Source organism: Aulonocara stuartgranti (assembly GCF_965226115.1).
Source record: "Aulonocara stuartgranti genome assembly, chromosome: 4".
Classification (NCBI taxonomy): Eukaryota; Metazoa; Chordata; class Actinopteri; order Cichliformes; family Cichlidae; genus Aulonocara; species Aulonocara stuartgranti.
In genome coordinates this window covers 35,388,637-35,411,375 of record NC_138942.1, presented here as the reverse complement: position 1 = coordinate 35,411,375, position 22,739 = coordinate 35,388,637, and the positions used below count along the sequence as shown (strand labels likewise).

At 42.3% G+C, this 22,739-nt stretch overlaps 2 protein-coding genes across 6 annotated transcripts in view; both read left to right on the top strand.

The window, feature by feature from the left end:
- The window catches only part of mettl22 (methyltransferase 22, Kin17 lysine), a 35,709-nt gene extending 34,619 nt beyond the window's left edge, over positions 1-1,090 (top strand). For all 4 annotated transcript variants that reach the window (XM_082530549.1, XM_082530546.1, XM_082530547.1 and 1 more), the window contains one exon: positions 812-1,090. In XM_082530549.1, coding sequence (XP_082386675.1) covers positions 812-880 — 69 coding nt within the window. In that variant the 3' untranslated portion in view covers positions 881-1,090. The remainder of the gene's footprint in view (positions 1-811) is intronic.
- A 1,301-nt stretch (positions 1,091-2,391) lies between these two features.
- On the top strand, positions 2,392-22,739 carry gspt1l (G1 to S phase transition 1, like). 2 transcript variants are annotated; one of them, XM_082530247.1, is made up of 14 exons: positions 2,392-2,864; positions 3,663-3,707; positions 13,356-13,598; positions 13,868-13,901; positions 13,989-14,066; positions 14,208-14,388; positions 16,620-16,774; positions 17,199-17,339; positions 17,435-17,528; positions 18,240-18,320; positions 18,568-18,741; positions 18,975-19,064; positions 20,496-20,664; positions 22,084-22,739. In XM_082530247.1, the coding sequence occupies exons 1-14, from the start codon at positions 2,672-2,674 to the stop codon at positions 22,134-22,136; spliced, it is 1,731 nt and encodes a 576-aa protein (XP_082386373.1). In that variant the 5' UTR covers positions 2,392-2,671; the 3' UTR covers positions 22,137-22,739. The 2 variants fall into 2 exon arrangements, with proteins under 2 accessions (XP_082386373.1, XP_082386374.1); XM_082530248.1 differs by lacking the exon at positions 3,663-3,707.

Here is a 22,739-nt window from a genome sequence, read left to right as displayed (position 1 = left end):
CTCCCAGCTTTGTGGGAATAGTTTGGGGATGGCCCTTCCTGTTTGAACATGACTGCACATGAGTGGATAGAGCAAGGTCCATAAAGACATTAATGAGTGAGTTTGGTGTGGAAGAACTGACCTCAATCCAATAGATCACCTTTGGGGTGAATTAGAGCGAAGACTGCAAGCCAGGCCTCCTCAACCAAATTCAGTGTCTGACCTCAGAAATGTGGTTCTGGAAGGATTTAAACTAATTAGGAACTCAAGTTCATATGTGTGTGAATTCAGAGAAGCAAATACTTTTGGCAGTATAGTCTATATTAGCTATTTTTTAACCTTATTGAATGCTTATTTTTGATCATAAACCTCAAATGACACTGTTTGCAGTAACTTACTGTAAATGCATTTAAATGCACGTCAGAGTTGCTTTTGTTATTGTAGTACAAAGTGCTACTCCAGTGTTAATCTTTTGGAGACACTGTTGCGAGTGTCATATTGATTGATTGATACCACTGTTTGCAGTATGATATGCTAACATGCCGCTTACAGCAAGACAGTGTTTGTATTTAAACTGCTTGATAAAAGACAATTTTCCTCTTATGTTCGATTTATGGTACCAAAAGTATTTTTCATCATTTGGAATTCTCAAAAAGCAATTTTTTAACCATTTAAAAATAAATATACAATAACTTTTTTTTTTGAAAATATAACATGCAAACAGTGAAAAGGTTTCATTTTTATCCAATACGGTTAAGTGGGTTTGTGATAAAGGATGACTTTCATCAAGTGGAATAAGTTGTTTATTTGTATGTTATATATATTTTTGCAGGAGCTGTGGAAGGTGACTGCGACTCCTCTTCCTTTTATGCCAGCCAGATCTGATCCGGAAGCATTTTAATGTTGATCTTGTACCAGCACCAAACCAAAGTGAAGAGAAACTTTCACCCAAAATTTGACCTAAAATATGTTTCAAGTTTACAGTTGATGTTTTAATTACATATATTTATAAAAAAAATATATGTATAAAATTAAATGTAGTAATCAAGATAAATATTGAAAATTAAAAAAAACCAAAACAATAAAAGTAAAAAATATTATTTTGTTTAAATTTTGCATTCCCTTGTGCAACTTTTTATCCTTTTCATCCTCATGTCAGTGGTTGTCAGTGTCTGGTTGGAGGAGCTTGGGAAGTGGAAGGAAGTGCTAACTGAGAAGTGGTGGGTCAGTTTTAGAGCCGATTAGATAGTCTTTGACCAAGAGACCAAACAGCAACGCTCAGTCATAGATCTTTAAAAGTCACCTTGAAAATGCTGCTTTTGGTCTCTGGTTAGGGTTAGCTTATGGATATTGTATATGGGGTTTTTTTGTGTTGATTAGCAAAAGCTGGCAATCTTTTCTAGTAGGATTCATAAGTTTACGGATGCAACAAACAGGCACAGATAAGTGCTATTTAGTCCAAGGTGAAACACTAGAATTTCGCTCACGAAAACTGAAGCACAAATGTCTTAAATGAGTCGTAACACTCTGCACGCATTGGTGTCTGTTTGAGAATGCCTTTAAAAATTCTCTAAGAAGCACCATCAGCACAAACATAGTGGAGTTGTTGACATTGTGAGTTCTGGTAGACAGCAGTCTGCTACAGCGATGGTGGCATACCTATCAGTCAAACCAGCAAACTGTAATACTTATTTGTGAATGACTTCAGAGTATGAAAGGGAAATTATCTACAAGTTATTGTTGCACCAGACTGTAAACATACTTTCTAATTCTGTAAATATGGAAATTCAAATATGGGAATTTATAACTATGAATTATAATCGTTTTTTGTCAGTTTATTGGAGGTTTTTGTCTAACCTGCAGCTGTTTTTGTGAAATGTTTTGAAGCAGTTAATTGAAGCATACCAATTTTGTTTTAACTTACTTCTGTTGAGATACATTATATATACATTATACATTATATTATACATTATATTATACTATATATAGTATATTATACATTATATTATACTATATATTATACTAATTATATGAGATACATTATATTATACATTTCACTAGTGGCTTTGTTTTAGAATATAGCGGGGTGTGTGTGTGTGTGTGCGTGCGTGCGCGCGCGCGCGCGCGTGCGGTGGGGGTGCATTAGCGTGTTTTTGTACTCGAGTATAATGTCTTCTTCAAGCAAACAAGAAATATAACTCATATTAAAGAGTTAATCAAGTTGAAAGAATAAGCCTTCGAAAGTCATACTCCAAGAAAATCAAACAAAATCTGACTCGAATCTGCGGTTTCTACAAAGCTGAGAAATTTTTTGACGTAAACCGTGTGTCCGTAGTCTTTCGGGGAATGTAGTTCTCTTAGTGTGAAAATTCTTTCGAAGCAGACGCGCTCTCGTTTTTTAATAAGACTTCATATCCCAGGGGTCACTGCGGGTAGCCGGCGGTTGTGGGGACGCATTAGCTCACGCGGACAGTCTCTGGGAGTGCTGAGTCGAACATCCTCTGTGGCGTCTGGTCAGACAGAAACCGGCTGCTGGGTTTTACTTGAGTCGGAGATTAAACGGCACACTTGGAGTTGGGACGCTCTCCAGCATTGCCAGGGCTGACGGCGTCGTCGGGTTTCGGGAGGACGCTCGTGTGGCTCAACAACTGCGCAGCTCAAATCTCACGGCGGTGAAAATCCAACAACCACGATGGACCCGAGAGACACTGCCCCTGATTCCTGGGAACAAGAAGATGATGTGGAGGCCACGATCGACGGACAACTTGAATCAGCATTCACAACGCTAAATGTGAACGCTAAGCCATTTGTGCCCAATGTAAACGCCGCCGAGTTTGTTCCGGCTTTTGGCCTGAAAGCACACCCGGCAAACGTCGACTCTGCCGGTGAGTACAGGGGCACCACGGGGTTGCGTTAGCTAAGAGCTAGCAGTGGCTGGGCTGCTAGCTCATTAGCCGCTTTGCAGACACGCGTTCCGTGAAACGCGATAAACTAGCTGCTTTCCACGTTGTTCGGGTTATTAATCCTTCTCGTGGTAAGCTTTGCGCTTTGTAAGTTTTTCAACTTGTCACATCTAGCCGCCTCTTGTTCTGCAGCTTGTTAAATACTGTCATAACTGATTAAATAGTAACCACCCCAACCGGCGTTAGCTTGTTTCAGCCACCCGGCGGTAGCCAACTAGCATGGTCGTTAGCCGGCGTGCTTTTCACGTTTGAGTTTTGGGAACCTCGGTGTTTAGCGTCAGCGACGCCGTATAACCAAGAGATCAGTCATTCTGAGCAGTAACTGGAGCCGTACTGGCACTTTTCCCGGGAGTGTTTGCGGAAAGCTTAAACTCGTCACTGCGAACAAATTAGTAAGAGCGTGAGTATGAGTATGTGGCGTGACGTGGATGATCTGACGCACTCTGGAGACGATCACAGGAAAGCGTACATACACCACCTGCATCCATCCGCGGTGTGCCGCCCATATTGAGCCCCACACACGGGAACTAAAACAGTAAAACTGTTACAGGTTCTGTCGTCAGATGGCCTCTGAAGATACAATGAGAGCTACTTGTGGGGCACAAAGACGGTTCTGTTTTCTAATTAACTTTAAAACTCACATGCTCTTCTTTTAAGATTGTGGAACAAGCTCCATTAAGATTACATTAAACTTAAATGTAACCATTGTTTCTCTTTTAGTTGCTGTTGAAAAGATGTCCACCATGGAGATGTCAGAAAGTGCTGGTATGTATGAAGTAGGGCTGAACGATTATGGAAAATAATCTAATTGCGATTTTTTTGCCCCAATATTGCGATTGCGATGCGATATGCGATTATTTTTTAAGGTCTTTGTCTTCTGTATTATTAAACAAAGACAAGCAATACATCATATAGTATGGCCAATACGATATTACATTAATTTTAAACTGTTCTTTCCTGGAAGACAGACCTCTGTTATGATGACATGAGGTGATGCATGAATTGATGACTGACATTTTTATTTAACTTCTTCAATCACAACAGTATATTTGAACATACACAATAGTTTATTTTTAGCTTACAAACATCTGAGCATAAAGTGCTGACAAGGAACCCTGGTGTAAACATTAAAATGAAAGTCAGTACAATGTGCAGATTGCAGAAATATACATAAACAAAATCAGTGGCTTTACCACACTCAGTTTTTCGACATCTGTGAACTACTAGACAGTCATTCAATTAAAAAATAATATTAAATAAATAAAACTAATAAATAAAAAATACACACATCTTACTGATCTCTGCAGTCAGTAACATTACACATAAAGTGCAAACATAATAGCAATTGTATAAACACACACACAAACACGCCTTTAAAGTTTAAAGGCGTGAAATTGGACGGTCTAGTTCTGATTAGCGTCACCGCTGTCTCGGTGGAGTTTAATAAACTCGGCCGTCTGCTTCTTGCTATCTAAAATATAACCAGACACTGGTGTAAATTCTCGACTGTCTCATACTTCTGTTTAATAAGTTTTCTGTTTGACGTTTAGTCAGCTGTGTGAAAACCAAGGAGGAACCCACCCGGGGGATTAATAAAGTTTTATTTTATCTAATCTAATAACTTTAATCTCAGCCAAACCGATTTACTCACGAACAAACAAAACACTGAAAAAAGCCCAACAATAACATTTTTAGGTTGTCTAAGTGACTTATATATTACGTTTAACCCGAGCAGCGAAACTCCGCGGTGATCTGAAAATGATGTGCCGGGAGTTGTGCCGTTCTCGGCCGCATCAGTAACCCTCGAGCTCCCGGCTAGCTGTCGAGCTGGTGGGTAGCAGACGCCTCTGAAAACGTCGAAGCACTTTTGCAAATATGGGATATCTTGATAAACCGAGCAGATATTTGATGTTTACACAACTACTTTCTCGCCTGAAAATATGTTAAAAGTTTATTTTGTGACCCAGAAAGATTAGTATGAGTAATTTTAAAACTTAGTAGCGGCCGCCATTGTTGGAAACTGGAGTTTGGCTGGGCCGTGCTATGAATTCTGGGATATGGTAGTAATTTGGACAGCCTTCGGCGCGTCGCTGTGACGTAATCGGTCTACAAATGCGGCCTCAGGAGGATGCAGCCCATGAATTTGGACATGTCCAGAGTATAATCGCAGCCTTTGCGGTTAGAAAATTGCACTTGATCATGTCGCGATATTATCGCAAATGCGATATATCGTTCAGCCCTAGTATGAAGCGTGTTTGTGTGGGTCACTGGCTTCCCACTGTGGCACACAAATTGCGCACACACACTGCTACAGTGTTACATACAAGCGCTTACTGCCCGTGTTATTGTCCTGATATGTGCAGACTCTGGGTATGAAACCTTTGAGGATGTGCCAGTAGTCTTGGGGATGACTGTCTGTAGGCTGATTGGTTGAAAAGTGGGCCTGAACAGGAAAGGAAGTGTCAGCAGACTCGACCACAGAGAGAATTGAAGAGAGAAAAAAAAACCCCTAAAAGATGAAAAATACAGTCAGTTGCCAGAGAAGAAACATGTGGTTTTTGTTTTTTACTCAGTGTCATTTCAACTCTTTGTATGTTGTAACTCTGCTGCTCTCCACTGATGGCAGAAGCAACAACAAGAGACTGCTTATTGCATGTGTTTCTGACACTGTCCCCTGGTTCTTGTGCATATAAGAGTAGCCCTTGTTTTTCACAAAATTGTGTGGGTGTAGGTTTTTGTACATGAAGTAGGTGATGGATACGGTTATTTTGTTACCTTGCTCTGAACTGAAAAGTAGCTTTGTCAAGCTAAGTGTGCCCAGTTGTGGTTTTTCAGGTAAGTTAATTTAATGTTAGATTTGTTGCCGAGATTAATCTTCATGTTTGTAGTGCTCCCAGTGTGCCTTACACACACACACACACACACACACACACACACACACACACACACACACACACACACACACACACCTCTATATGTGTGTGTGTATATATCTATATATCAGGGGTGCAACAATACTCGTATCGATATTGAACCGTTCGATACAGTGCGTTCGGTTCGGTACGCATATGTATCGAACAATACAACATTTTTAATTTATTTTATCAACTTTCCTTCTGACGATGCTGTCTGTGTTGAGCGCTCAGTGAATCTGCGCTCGACAGTGCAGCCTAGGCGGAGTAGTCGAACGCAGATTCACTGAGCACAGCGCAAGCTAGCGAGACAGAAGTTAAGCTCTCCTTGCAACATGGCAAATTGAACCTCCCCCACCCTCATTCAGATCTGGCGTTTGGAACTATTTTGGTTTTCATGTGAAGCATGACCCTGAAGGTAAGCGTGGACAAGGTACATGGACAAAAGTAAAGTAAAACAGTATGTTGGATGTGCCACGCAATGCTCAATTACATTGGTGTGAACTAGTGTGTTAGCGCAGTTAGCTCGTTAACGTGTTGGCCGTCTAGCCCCACGCACGGGGCGATCCGCGGTAGCTCGTTAACGGAGATTTGCCGTGTTGTGGCGTTAACGTCATTTCAACGAGATTAACGCTGACAGCACTAGTGGGAACACAACGAATATGACTGCACATTTACGCCGACAAACAACAAGCACGCATGCTACAAACTTTACCGAGTCATTTAGACAGCCGTTAGCACCTGATTCTCCTTATGGGGACCTGATATGTTTAATATGCTGCTGAGAATGTAGCCCAGAAGAAGCGTATAGCATAGCTTTTATTTTGGAAAGAGCCATTTCTCTGTAACAAACTCTTTTCCAAAGATGAGTGATTCCTCAATCAGATAAATTTATTATTTTTTTATTACTTTGTTGTTTCAGCAACATTAAATTTAAAAACTGTACTTTTGAGTTAAAATATATATTTATAATTTTAATAAATGACAAATTAAAAAGGCATGAACAGGTTTTTGTATCGAAAAAATATCGAACCGTGACACCAAAGTAATGAATCGAACTGTGAATTTATATATATATATATATATATATATATATATATATATATATATACATACATACATACATACACATAATACTTGTGTATGAGTACAATATTGACAATGACATTTATGCTGAATCAATCTCACACAGATTGATTCACACAGTTAGAACAGTTGGTTTCCTCTCCTTCACCTCGCAGCAGTGTTTGCTTCATGCATCTGCTACAGTGTGTTTCTTCCCGAGTACAGTGTTTGAGCAAACAGCAACTGACGTCTGTATTCAGTTGTAGATTAGCATCAGCTTGTCTTGTTTTTCATTGCTCTGTCATGTTCACTGGGAGTGTATTTCATTATCACTTTAGACACGCATGCAGAGATGTACTCTACATGAACATGTTTGATAGGCTCACATTGAATCCTCCAGTAACATCATTTGGCTTGTAGACTGACAAAGTATGTTTTTGATAAACCATATATAGATGAGGTGACCCTGAATGCTCCCTTAGTTGCACTGCAACAGGATTAGGCTGCTGGGGTTTCCCATGATGCACTTAGTGCATCTTCTTCAATCACCTTTTTTGCTCACTGTGTTTATATACCTATGCATTTAATCATTAATTCAAATTAATCTCAGACTCTTCCAGTGTCTTTTGTCTTGTCTCCCTCACCCCAACCAATCACAGCAGATGGCCCCGCCCCTCCCTGAGCCTGGTTCTGCTGGAGGTGTTTTCCTGTTAAAAGGGAGTTTTTCCTTCCCACTGTTGCCAAGTGCTTGCTAATAGGGGGTCACCGGAAATGTGTTTTTTTTTTTTTTTTTTGTTTGTTTTTTTTGTTTTTTTTTGGGGGGGGGGGTTTGTATTTTATTTTATTTTATTTTTTTTTTTTATCTGTAAGGGAACATCAACCCATTCTGAGTGGTCTTACATGTGAGCCTACACGTGGCTTTGCAGTCCATCTTTTATGTTGTAGGTGTTTTCTTCCACTCTGGAGCCCATTTAAGCACTTATGGTGCAAGACACGGGTACACCCTGGACAGGTCATTCATACTCGCATTCAGACTTGGGGCCAATTTAGAATCACCCGTTAACTTAACCCCACTAACTGCATGTCTTTGGACTAGAACAGGACGATGTGGCCAAAAATATTTGTCACAATATATATTTCAAAATTTGTGATAACGATATAACTGACGATATAATTGATGCAAGACAAAACACAACTCCACATCTTTACTAGCACAAAGAAAACCCATCCATTTATTGTCACTTAAACAAGCAGCTGTTTTTATGTACATTAAAGCTTTATAAAAATGTAACAGTGCAAATGCAAATTCCTTGCTGAAAGTTTAACCAAAAGGCATTTCCAGTAGAAATGGGCTGACATATCCTGAGCATAACCATGTATAATATCCACTGAAGTTAAAAAGAGGTGCTTTGCAACATTAAACTGCAGTGTGCCAAATAAAAAAGTCAAATATGTATTTCTCGGACCATAAGGTGCACGGGATTATAAGACACATCAAGCGAAACAAAGCAGTCAGATAAATCAAACTTTATTCAACTCATTCTTCTTGCTTCCTCCATTTCTGTCCCATCGATTCATTAATGCTGTATTCTATCACAGCGGCTCTATTCCCATGTTGTTGCAGTATATTAATGACTAACCTTGTATGGTGGATGGATTATCTTAGTTGTTCTCCTGACTGAAGTTTGGTCCGTTTACAGCATCCTGCCATGCGATTGCATTTGTCTCTAACCATCAGGAACCTTCACGTTAACTTTTATAAGTGGAAAAGTGTTAGTGTTCGTCCTCCAGCTTCACTGTTTATGCTAACACAGCTGTGTCGCTAGCGATCACGTAGCACATCATTATATACCAGCTAGCCCAACTTCAGTAACCCTACAAACATCACTGCTGTTTAGTTTCCTGTCTTCATTTATGTTGGAAGTGATAGCAGAGCTGTACGTTTGATTTTTTTTCAGAAATCTCTCAGTCAGAACATGCTATATCATGTTTAGGTGGAAACCAGCGAGCTAACTTCTAACTCTGTTAAATGTAATAAATCCTGTTTTCATGGATGTCTGGATGTTAAACGTAATTGTTACACCTGGTAAAGCAGCAACGCTGATCATTCTGTTAAAGATGAAAGAATTTAGACAATTTTTAACTCTCAGTGAGAGGGCGGAGTTTAGGTCCCAGATTACTCTGATTTACGAGCACCTTAGTCAGACAAATACGGCAATAACGACGGCCACTTGTATGTTCTACAAAAAAAATGTGCTGTGTTGTGTATCTGACAGACAAACACCAAACCAGTTCCACACCACTGAAGTTGCAGCATTTTTACAAACAAGTTCTGGTTCATCCGTTTCACTCAATGATCCGCTTTCTCCCTTCTCATTCTCAGTCGCTGCCATGCTTTTTCGGCCATGTGCGTATGAAAACAGGCACTGCGCATGTGCGTTTTATCGTTATATTTTATTTTCTTATTGTTGCCCAGCATTGTACCGGTGTTACCGTGAATGGTATAATATGGCCCAGCCCTACTTTGGACTATGGGAAGCAGCCGGAGAGGACCCACACATGCACAGGGAGAACATGCAAATTCCACAAAGAAAGGCCCTAACCAGGTGGTGGACTCAAACCCAGAACTTTCTTGCTGTGAGGCAGTGGTGCAAACCACTGTTCCACCTTGATTGGTTTTATTTTATTTCCCCGTCGTTTTTAATTATGTTTTTTATCGCTGCCTTGTTCAGGCCCACTTTCCAGCCTGTCAACAATTGACCTGGCCACATCATCCATGCCAAGTGATGCACCGTTGATTCTTTGGGGGACTGCACATAAATATGGTGGTTAGGACTCGCCTACACCGTACTGTCCACACACAGTACAGTGAATCTTGAAGTCGTGGTTCTTGTTGACTGTACACATGGGGCAGTGAGTGAGGGCATGCAGAAATCTGTAGTGTTTGGTGCAAAGATTTTTCTGTTTATTTAGATCCATTGGTTGTACTCAGCTGTTCTGGAAATGTGAACATCTCCCATTACACTGTATTTATTCACGGTGCTGACACCTGTGCTAAATTTTAGGGACGTTCCTTGTAACTAGTCGTTTAAATGGGCAGAGTTCAGAGATATAACAGGAATGAATACTTGCTGTTGGCTCACCTGGTGTCTGTAAAGGACTAAGTATTAGGCAGCCGTGCGGACACAGACCCTCACAGTTCTGAAATTTTGCATCACAAGACGTGGAAATTGTAACCGAGGCTTGTGGCTCGCCTTCATCTTGGTCAAACACAGCTTGTGTTTGTGTCTGCACACACCTGAAGGTCACTGAGAATAAAGGAAGGACACATGGTAGGCATGCTGGTGTCGTAAACAAGGTTTCTACAACTTCAGTTCCAAAAATCTTGGGATGGTGTGTGTGTGTGTGTGCGCGTGTGTGCAAGGAAAATAGTTGATCTGACAATCTCCTATTCAAATATCATTCACAGTAGAACATAGAAAACATGAAATATCTAAACTGAGGTATTTTATTTCATTAAAAAACAAATAAGCTCATGTTGAATTTGATGGCAGCAGCACGTTTCAAGAAGATGGGTCAGGGCAACAAGGAGCTGGAAAAGTGTTACTCATAAGAAACACTCGGAGGAACAAACTGTGGAGCAATTTCAAATTTTCCTCAGCATAAAATGTGAAACTTGAATCAACATCTATAGTCGATAAGATCATTAGAAGGTTCAATCTTTGTGTGCAGGGACGAAGCTTCGGGCAGCACTGCATTAAAAATGGGCACGGCTTCAGAAATCCCTGCCTGTGAACATGGCTCACCGTGCTGTCCACACATGTAGCTTAAAGCCAGACGTGAACATCACCCACAAACACTGCTGTCTGCAGGACGTTGGTCTGTGAAGCACTGCAGAGCCATCCTAGCTGCTTTATTGCAATAAAAAAGAACTGGGTCAGTTCTTGGTAGCTCTTGTGAGTTGATTAAAGTCGTCATTAAAATAGTGAGCGAACTATGAACCAGTCCTAGAAATGGTGATTGGCATGTTTGGGTCATAATGTATGACATTGCTTCAGGGACATGTTAATAGCAGGTCTCTATTTCTGTGAGGAACACGAATATGAACATAGATACTCCATTTTTCAATGTTATTTTATTCTTAGCTTTAAGAAGAATTTCCAACTGAGGTTGGCCAGGCAGGTTATTCAGCGTATGAGTACAAACGATTGTACATTGGACACCTTGTTAGCACTTCTGTCATACAGTACATGAGGAGATGACAAACTTGTACCTAACATCTCACAGTATGGCTTCTTCTCTTTTACTTTGGCAACAACACAGTGATGACTGCAGCTTACAGTAAACATGGTCTTTAAGCCGTTGCACAGGTTAGCACCCTCATACCTTTCTGATCTTTTAAATTAATACACTCCTGCAACATGACTGAGGTCTGCAGATCAAATGCTCCTGGCTGTCCCAAGGTCCAGGTTAAAGCACAGAGGAGATCAGGCCTTTGCTGTGACTGCTCCTTGTGGAACAAACTGTCACATCAGGTCCTCCCCAACATCAGACACTTTCAAAACCTGTCTGAAAACCCTCTTTTATTCCTTGGCTGTTAAGTGAATGAATGAGTTTGTACTTTTGTCTCATTTCTTACTCAAACCTTCTCATTTTATGCTTTTTGTTTTTATCTCTTTTGATTATCTTAAAAGTACAGCGTTGCCTTGGTCAACAGTTGCTGTTTAATTGCGCTATATACAGGGAGTGCAGAATTATTAGGCAAGTTGTATTTTTGAGGAATAAATTTATTATTGAACAACAACCATGTTCTCAATGAACCCAAAAAACTCATTAATATCAAAGCTGAATGTTTTTGGAAGTAGTTTTTAGTTTTAGCTATTTTAGGGGGATATCTGTGTGTGCAGGTGACTATTACTGTGCATAATTATTAAGCAACTTAACAAAAAACAAATATATACCCATTTCAATTATTTATTTTTACCAGTGAAACCAATATAACATCTCCACATTCACAAATATACATTTCTGACATTCAAAAACAAAACAAAAACAAATCAGCGACCAATATAGCCACCTTTCTTTGCAAGGACACTCAAAAGCCTGCCATCCATGGATTCTGTCAGTGTTTTGATCTGTTCACCATCAACATTGCGTGCAGCAGCAACCACAGCCTCCCAGACACTGTTCAGAGAGGTGTACTGTTTTCCCTCCTTGTAAATCTCACATTTGATGATGGACCACAGGTTCTCAATGGGGTTCAGATCAGGTGAACAAGGAGGCCATGTCATTAGTTTTTCTTCTTTTATACCCTTTCTTGCCAGCCACGCTGTGGAGTACTTGGACGCGTGTGATGGAGCATTGTCCTGCATGAAAATCATGTTTTTCTTGAAGGATGCAGACTTCTTCCTGTACCACTGCTTGAAGAAGGTGTCTTCCAGAAACTGGCAGTAGGACTGGGAGTTGAGCTTGACTCCATCCTCAACCCGAAAAGGCCCCACAAGCTCATCTTTGATGATACCAGCCCAAACCAGTACTCCACCTCCACCTTGCTGGCGTCTGAGTCGGACTGGAGCTCTCTGCCCTTTACCAATCCAGCCACGGGCCCATCCATCTGGCCCATCAAGACTCACTCTCATTTCATCAGTCCATAAAACCTTAGAAAAACCAGTCTTGAGATATTTCTTGGCCCAGTCTTGACGTTTCAGCTTGTGTGTCTTGTTCAGTGGTGCTCGTCTTTCAGCCTTTCTTACCTTGGCCATGTCTCTGAGTATTGCACACCTTGTGCTTTTGGGCACTCCAGTGATGTTGCAGCTCTGAAATATGGCCAAACTGGTGGCAAGTGGCATCTTGGCAGCTGCACGCTTGACTTTTCTCAGTTCATGGGCAGTTATTTTGCGCCTTGGTTTTTCCACACGCTTCTTGCGACCCTGTTGACTATTTTGAATGAAACGCTTGATTGTTCGATGATCACGCTTCAGAAGCTTTGCAATTTTGAGACTGCTGCATCCCTCTGCAAGATATCTCACTATTTTTGACTTTTCTGAGCCTGTCAAGTCCTTCTTTTGACCCATTTTGCCAAAGGAAAGGACGTTGCACACCTGATATAGGGTGTTGATGTCATTAGACCACACCCCTTCTCATTACAGAGATGCACATCACCTAATATGCTTAATTGGTAATAGGCTTTCGAGCCTATACAGCTTGGAGTAAGACAACATGCATGAAGAGGATGATGTGGACAAAATACTCATTTGCCTAATAATTCTGCACTCCCTGTAAAGAACTTTGACTTCTTGTGCAAATGCCTTAAGAGAGCCTTTGAGTGGCACAAGGCAGAGAAAGTAATGGTGGTGGAAGTGAGAAATGCTCTTTATTTTCATTTTTAAAATGAGCATAAAAAAAAAAAAAAGATGTGCTGTGTTTGTCCGTGCAGCGCCCGTGGAAAATGGTGATGCAGAAATGACCGCAGAGGAGCCATGGGACCAGAAAGAAGTAGAACCCAGCGAGGAAGAGCCAGGAGGCGGCGTGTGCGTGGACCGGGGGCCAGAAGTGCCAGACGAGACCGCTCCAGAGATGATGGAGGAGGAAGAGGAGGTGCTCGTGCCCAAGGTTCCACCCACACAGCCGGATGCCCCCAAAAAGGAACACATCAATGTGGTGTTCATTGGACATGTAGGTTAGTGGAAAGTCTCGTTTGCTGTTTTGAGTTAGCATGTGTGAGTGTGACCGGCACGCATAACAACGACGGCTTTGAGATTTTTGTCCAAACATTTAGTTTGTTGGGGCTGTTTTCACTGGTGTATTAGGGCTCCGGTTGTACCCGCTCTGGTTGTTATTTACAAACTAAATTGCACACTTAGTTTCGTACGCACATCAGGTATGGTAAAAATGGGTTTATTACGTGGAAGGTGTAGGTTAGCTGATTAATATATGCTGCTTTTCCAGATGCTGGCAAGTCGACCATTGGAGGACAAATCATGTGAGTAGTAGTCTCCTTTTTTCTTTAGGTGAGTGAAGTTGCTTCCATCACATCGTGCCTTTGACATGTTCCTTTCATGTACCACAGGTATCTGACTGGCATGGTAGACAAGAGGACCTTAGAGAAATATGAAAGAGAAGCCAAGGAAAAGAACCGGGAAACCTGGTGAGTGGATGGTCTGCTGTGTCTGCATCAACATGGTGTTGTGTGTCGAGCACATCGTAGAAACTGACTTGCTGAGAGTGACCACGAACACAGTAGCACTTTGTCTCAGGTTGTTTTTTTATTTATTGAAACTATCTTCAGGTACCTGTCTTGGGCTTTGGACACCAACCAGGAGGAGAGGGACAAAGGCAAGACGGTGGAGGTTGGCCGAGCATACTTTGAGACAGACAAGAAGCACTTTACCATCTTAGATGCTCCAGGTCACAAGAGCTTTGTGCCCAATATGATCGGAGGCGCATCACAAGCAGACCTGGCTGTGCTGGTGAGTCCAGGAAATGAGCAGTGTTACTGAACTTACCCCCGAGAAAAACACCAGAAAGTACAATTGTAATGAATTCCCTGTAGTTTACCTTTGAAATCAAATGCAGACGCTTGAGTGTATGTCAGTGCAGCTTAACGCTAAACTGGAAGTCGGCGTGTAAGTCTGCTACAGAGAGCTGTTGGTTTAGAGTGTGTGTGTGTGTGTTACAAGGACTAATAGTATAGCTGAGACCACTAACTGCGCTGATTGAGGGTCTTTACGTGTACCAAAGGGATGCAGCTGCTCCTAACAGGAGCATATCACTGTGCGCTTCATAGTGAGCAGGCTTACACGTATGAGACTTGCTGCGCTCACTCGTACTCAGCTGGTTTAAAGAACGCCCTGAAGAGCACTGTAGCTCTTGTACTGCTCTGAGTAAATGAGAGGAAGAAAATCATTGCTGTGTATGTAATAGGGGCAAATGATACCACAGTGATGACGACGTCAGTTTTATAAATGCTGCTGTTTGCAGGCAGTATTTATTAGTAAGTGAAGGGCTTTCTCCACCCTGCTGATGACGCACTACATTCAAAGTGTGAGTCAACTAAAACACAACATAGTTCAGCATAGGGCTGCTCAATTAATCGAATTTGAATCTCGATTACGATCTGGGCTTTCAACGATCATTAAAAATGACTGAGCCGATTATTAGCCCCTCCCTCGTGCTTTACTCTCGCGCTGCTCCGTGTGGCAAATCGAGCGCACCTCTCTGCATTTCGAACATACGTCACAACAATTAAGAGCAGCGGTCTCCAACCTTTTTTTGCACCACGGACCGGTTTATGCCCGACAATATTTTCATGGACCGGCCTTTAAGGTGTCGCGGATAAATACAACAAAATAAAACTAGTACCGGTACCGAAAAAAAGATTTATTCATAACACACATGAAAAGACCGAGGAAAACCGAGTAAACGATAAAAGCGATAACAAAATAACACTGAAAACCGATAAAAACCCTGAAAACCAGACATTTCACACCTGAGCCTCAACGCTCGCGGCCCGGTACCAAACGACTCATGGACCGGGACCGGTCCGAGGCCCGGGGGTTGGGGACCGCTGATTAAGAGGACCTGAGGGAAGCTCGGAAAGCTAAGCAGAAGTTATTTGGAGAGGAGAGTGACTGCTGTTGGTTGAAAAGAAGTAAAAAAAAAAACTTCAGTGGTGTGGAAACATTATGGGTTCAGTCAGACGTGGATCAAGTAGACACAGTGTGTAAACTTTGCTACAATGTAGCTGCACCACAGAGCAACACTGCAAAGCTCACTAAACATAGATGTTTACATTTTTCATTGATTTTTATATTGCAAACATTTGCACTGTTATCAGTATTTGCACACTGTTCTATATTATTTTTTGACAATCTTTAAAGTCATTATTCAACACATTGTTATTGTTAAATAAATATCGTCAAATAATCGAGATCTCAATGTCAGTGAAAATAATTGTGATCATCATTTTTGCCATAATCGAGCAGCAGATGTTTTCTGAGAATTTGGAGTAAAAGTATAACACAACTGCGTAACATGGCAGTTTAACAATAACTAAAGGAAGTTAACACTGTAACTCATTAGAAGTTGAGGTGTTATCACATACTAAAGCTGGAAACTTTTCTGCCTGAGTTTTTTAGCCAGCTGTCCTGTTTTCCCGTTCATCGTGGGCTCTTCCTGTCAGGCAGCAGCTGGTGATCCTTGCTTGAGTTATTTGTTTGCTCCTGGTTGCACATCATCAACTAACTCTTCCTTGCAATGCCTTCACACCCTGCCTGTGTTTTTGCCTCAGGTGAAGAGTTTGGTTCCATCTTTATTCAGTATAACAAACCTCTCAAAAACATCTGTGTCCATAGTTGTTCGTACACACTCCCTCTATAGTGTTTATGAAGGAGTATCTGTGCTTAACATACTTTCCCTCCAAGTGCTCCAAAGTATGACAGGATTGAAAAAACGACACTACTAGTTACTGAACCCTTTAAACTTGGACAAAGTTAAAAGTATAAAAATGTCAGTGCTCAGAATTATTCATGTTCATAACCCTGTGGTGAGCTGCTCAGTGTGTGCCGTCCTTACCATGTGACAGCTGGGATAGGCTAAGCTCTAACGTCTTTATTGTTTTGTTGTTAATGCATTTGTGTTATCTGTTTCATGACGTTACACCAGGCTGTAGCACAAAGTGAGTGAGTGTTTTGTCCCACAGGTGATATCTGCCAGGAAAGGTGAATTTGAAACCGGCTTTGAGAAAGGTGGACAGACACGGGAGCATGCCATGTTGGCCAAAACAGCCGGAGTCAAGCACCTGATAGTTCTGGTGAATAAAATGGATGATCCTACAGTCAACTGGAGCCTGGAAAGGTTTGGACACTGAACAGCAGCTAAAGTCTGCATGTATACATATACACACATGTCTTTGACTGGCTTACACTGTAATCTGTAATTAGAGCATTAGTGGGTTTACTTTTATTAATAACAATAGTAATGTAATGTTTAACACTGTCCTGAGTCGTCTCATGCAGCGATTACTGGGAATCCAAATTCTCTGTTCTGCTGGCCTCTACATGCTGTTTCAGTTTTACTTCAATGGGAGTTTGAAATAAATGCTTGTTTATTGTGGGAGACTGAATCAGAGGTTAATTCCACTCATCCTGTCAGCATTTGACCTCACTGGTGCTGCACATGCCACATTGTCCTCCACCCACTGCTGATACATGTGGTGGTCACTTTGTGTCATGCTGCTGTCCTTTGAAGAGGTTTACATCCACCCTGTCTGAACCCGCAGGTACGAAGAGTGTAAGGAGAAACTGGTGCCATTTTTAAAGAAAGTGGGCTTCAATCCAAAGAAAGATGTCCACTTCATGCCGTGCTCCGGGCTGACAGGAGCCAACCTGAAGGAGCCCGCCAACATGTGCTCGTGGTACACGTAAGTATTGCTGTGTTCCTTTTTGCACCTGTGGCGACTGAAGAGATCAGGCAAACGAGTTAAACACGAGGAATCGTTTTTGTTTTATATTGCAGAGGTCTACCTTTTATTCCACACTTGGACAGTTTGCCAAATTTTAACAGATCAAGTGACGGTCCTGTAAGATTGCCGATCGTAGACAAATACAAGGTAAGGGTCTTTCTCATTTGCACATCTAAAAGCTGCATTACAGTTTAGCATGATTAGATTTAACCAAGAAAATTGGTTAATTCTACGAAAGGGTGGAGCTTTTGACAAAGGTTAACAAACCAAACGGGGAAAGTTTTTATGTTTGTGCGTTGATACAAACTACATGTTCTACGTGACACAGACTGCGTGTAATCTTGACGGGGCGTTGTGAGCCCCTGCAGCATGATGTCATGCAGCGTATACAAACCAGAAACCTAAAATCTGAACAGTTACTGATTAGCTGGTTAAAGATTGACTCTGAATCGGAGCACTTCCTCTTAGCCGTCTCTGCTCTGCACAGAGTTGAAGGAGCGTGCCATCTCCCAGCATTGAAACATCATCTCAGCATGAAGTCTGACAGGCACATATGCGCTGCAACCCTGAGCTTTCCTAGACATTTGCTGACAGAAATATTAAAACATGAATGTCCGATGGAGTCCACACTGAGATTGACCGGCCTCCAGATCGTCCCAGTGTGTCTGGCATATGATAGTCTGATGCTCTCATGGCGAGTGAGTGGCCACCTCTCGTCACAGCCGCTCTTTCTAATCGTTTGCTGCCACATTGAACTTGGACATGATGTCCTGCTGCGGTGGAAGTGGAGACTTGGTCAGACTGATAGATGCACAGATTCTCTCTCAGCTGCTCTGTAACACTCTTTGTCTCCACCAGGACATGGGCACTGTGATTCTGGGCAAACTGGAGTCTGGCTCCATCAGTAAAGCACAGCAGCTGGTCATGATGCCAAACAGGGTAAGAGATCTTCTTCCATAAGCCGGAGCCAGGTGAGATTATTGCTGCTGCTCACTGGCTGTTTGCCTGTAGTTAAAATTAGAATTAGAAGCATGTATTCAGATGTAATAGGCTGCATGAAACTAACTGGTATAGAGTTCTTAAGGAAAACAAACTAGTGATATCCCATGTAGGTCCTTGCCAGTGTCACCTGTTTTGGTGTGGGGATGTGGATACACGTCTCTGTTCTGTCTCTTTATATGTGCAGCATGTGGTGGAAGTGTTGAGTCTGCTCTCTGATGACGTGGAGACGGACGACGCAGAGCCAGGTGAAAATCTCAAGCTGCGACTGAAAGGCATAGAGGAGGAGGAGATCCTCCCGGGCTTCATTCTGTGCAATGCAGAGAACCTGTGCCACTCAGGGCGCACGTTTGACGCGCAGGTTAGTGCACGTGGACGCTCTGCTGGTATTACAGGGCCCATCGACACAACATTCACAGCAAAACGCTACGTCCACGATGATTGAGCATGCATCGAGACAACGTGCACAGCAGCTGTTCACGTGGTCCGCAATGAATCTCAGGCTTGATGCCACAAGACAGTTGTTGATGTTAACAGTGAGAAAATGTTGTATGGGCAGCCTTATCCTGATCACCGGAACTCTTTCCTCTGCAGATTGTCATCATTGAACACAAATCCATCATCTGTCCAGGTTACAATGCAGTCCTTCACATTCACACCTGCATTGAAGAAGTGCAAATTACGGTAAAACCTGATGCCAGATTCACTTTCTCGATGGTCTTGAGCCCCGACTCATTTCTTTATATTTAAAATATGGTCTGGATCAGGAGCTCTCCAGGCTGATGGAACGTCTTTCAAAGTTGTGGACATTGGCTGCTTTTTCACTCAGTGTAAATACCTGACCGTTTTCACAGGATTTGTTTTTGCTTAAGCCGTTTAACACTGACCTATGAATCATTCAAGCATAACAAAGATTCTGTATCAACACAAACACCAGTGTAGTGGCCTCACAAAACGGGCAACTCACCAAGGAACCAATTTGGGCCTATTTAGCCTCCTTTTCATTAGTACCTACTCGGATCGATTTCAGGATTTTTCCAGTTGTACCTGTTTGGCCAGAGTTCCAATCGATCCAAAGAGGTACTAACATGCGATGTCATCAGACTGCACGCCACCAATTGGCTGGTCAGTGGCGTCACTGACCGCTCACAAGCCATGAAAGCATCTCGTTCACGAAAATCCAAACCGCCATTTTTTTATTCTTTAAACCAGGCAACAAGAGAACTGGCTACAAAAAATAACACGAGGTCCTCAAGTGTGACAAAAAGCCACAGACCGGGATCACACCGGCCGTGTTGCTATAACGACAACTACGCACATTAGGTGGTACTCGATTGTAACAGGTAACTGTCAGTCTGAGTTGGGTAAAGGCGAGTGATCTGAGCAGGTACTAATGGAAAAGGGGCTTTTCTTACTAGCAGTCTTTAAAAAACCAAAACCCCACATAATCTGTTTCATTATGAAGAAGGCCAAAGACAGCACGGTTAGACAGGCTAACAAGGTGATCCCCAAACAGCTGTCAGCTGAGAGCTTGTTGTAAAAAAAACCAAAACTGTTGTCAGAGTTCAGGAGGGAGGTACAGCAGTGATGTTGGTTCGGGCTGCACTGGAGATCTGATCAAAGTTATTGGAATTGAAAAAAGTACCTTCAGATTGGCAGCAGCAGTGATCCCAGACACACTGTCAGTGCAGCAAAAGCATAATTAAGCCAAAACACACAGTGGAAAACCATCGGTTATGGACTGGCCTTCCCAGAGCCCAGAATCCAACTTTATTGAGGAAGTGTGGGATCATCTTGACAGAGAACAGGGAAAAAGGCAGAAACGTCCAAAGAAGAGCTTTCAATGTCCTTCAAAAAGTCTGGGAAACTGTTCTTGAACATAAGAAATGACAGAGCTGCCTCAGAGTGCATGTGCTAAAGAGTAAAGGTGCTCACACCAAATATTCACTTACATTCACTGAAATTCTGCAGTGTGTTTGCAAGCGTTTGTCTTTATCCTAGCAAAATCTAAATGAGTGGTGGCTCAAGACTTTTGGACCATATATCTTAATCTGTCCAAATGTTATACATTTGGTTTAAGATTGCTACAAATCCACATATGCTGCTTGGGTGCAGGCCTTAATCTGTCTGGTAGACAAGAAGACAGGAGAGAAGAGCAAGACACGACCACGGTTTGTGAAACAGGACCAGGTGTGCATCGCCCGTCTGCGCACAGCAGGGACCATCTGCCTCGAGACATTTAAAGACTTCCCTCAGATGGGACGGTTCACCTTACGGGATGAAGGTGTGTGTGCATATATATCTATCGTTCTATCTGTCTGATAATGTAGACGGTAACGAGAAAATCACTGCAGCTTGTGACCAGATCGAAGTCATTTTAATGATTGAACGGTCTACAGTTGTAACTGAACACAGTCCCAGTAGATGCAGTTCAACAGTGTTGAACAGCAGATTAGGTTCCAGCTGATACAAACACATTGCAATTGGAAAATCAAAGACACAAACTGTGCTGCTGTTACTGCACAGCTGGCCTTCATTCAGATACAACTCAGTATATGATCTCAGTAGAACCATACCACACTACAGAACACTGTCATTTAAAACATTAAAGAAAGGAATCTCTTTTTAAGTCAAACTTTGAACACACATGGTGATCTGTGTCGGCAGAGAGAGAGCTTTGTTTGTTAATTGAAACCTTTGACTTTAGTCTCAGCTAACCTGGCTTTCTGGGCTGTAGAGTCTGTGGGATTAAGACAAAGAACTTTTAAACTAGGCCTTAAGCAGCCCTTCAGTTCAACCACTGTCTGAAAGACCTTTTATGGCGACGTCATCACCAAACAGATGGAGTCGGGCACGCTGGTTTGTCCTCATTGGGTTGGGCACACTGAGTGGCACAATCGGTTCATGTCTGCAACATGTAATCGGCACTACGTTATGCAATAAAACACTTTTCACCACATGCACCCCAACAGGTGCATCACAAACGTAAGTGATTGGGAGTCCTGGCATTCCCTGATACGTCTGCAGGAAAACTAAATTGATATGTGCAAAATAAGTTTCAGAGAGAGACGTTTTTTTTTTCTCCCCCCCTCACATCTATGAAGTGAAGCTCATTTGGGGGTGTGTGTCTCTCCCCTCCCCCTGCAGACAGGCTGGCGGATGTTCCTGCTCATGCTTCAGAGAGAAACTGTGGTGTGATGTGCTAGTGACAACCAGCTATGTGGTAAACTGGTTGGATGTGCACAGAAAACCGCTATTTTATTGCTGATTGCGTCGTGCAGACATCAGCTCTGCCATCTGATTTACTGCTCGGTCCAACGAGGATAAATCGGGTGTCCCACTTCAGGGTGTGGGTTCGGTGATGCAGCTCAATCTGCATCCATAAAAGGCTCTGTTGTAAGCAGCTGGTTTAAAGACTCATCAAGTCATGCTCGTTTTTACTATTCGACTCGCAGCACAGTACACAGGTGTACAGATATACAGAGCATCTGTACTCGCAGTCAGCCCTGTGTGCACGAGGCAGCCACATTAGGATTTCTGCTTGCCTCAATGTCACTCACAGCAGGAATTACTTGCATGTATATGGAACTCATTTTTCCCGGTCTGAGCATCCTACATATAATGAAGCAGAACTCCAATAGCAGAGCCGTGTTAGGACTCACGCAATATTGAGGAGTGTTTTCTTTGTTGGTGTATGTTCCAGGGAAGACCATCGCGATCGGAAAAGTGCTGAAGCTGGTGGCTGAGCGGGACTGAAGATTGACGGCGAGTCTAAGAGTCTGAGTGAGGAGGAGCAGGCGGAGCTTGGTCTTAACCCGCCCACACTGTTATCAGTGGTGACAGCGCCTCCCTGCACGCCCCCTTTCTGCGTGCTGAAGATCAGCTTCAGAAAAAGAAACTCATGTGAAAAAGAAACATGTTTTTAAGCAAATGACAAACCAAGATGATGTCCACACGAGTCGGCTTTCTCATATTGAGAGCTCAGCTATGCCATTCTGGGTTAGCCCTCCCTCCACCTCCCCCACCTCCTTACTCTGGTCTGCTTATCATACATGATTTTTTTTTTTCCCCTCCACTTTTTTTCTTTCCATAAATGACAAATGGCAGAATTTATATCTGAAAACAGATGTGGACCAGGATTCTGCTCGGAGTGTAAAATGATTTTCACAGTAACTTGCAAAGGAAATTGAAAGAACTAAACAGTTGAAACCAAATGTTGATCTTGGGTGTACATGTTTCCCTCTGCTTTTACCCAGTTTTTGGTTTCTCATGTGGCGTTCTGGCAGTGTGCTTGAGCGTGTTCAAATGTTATCAAAGCAAACAAGTATGACAATAAAACCATAAATTGGGGAAAACTAA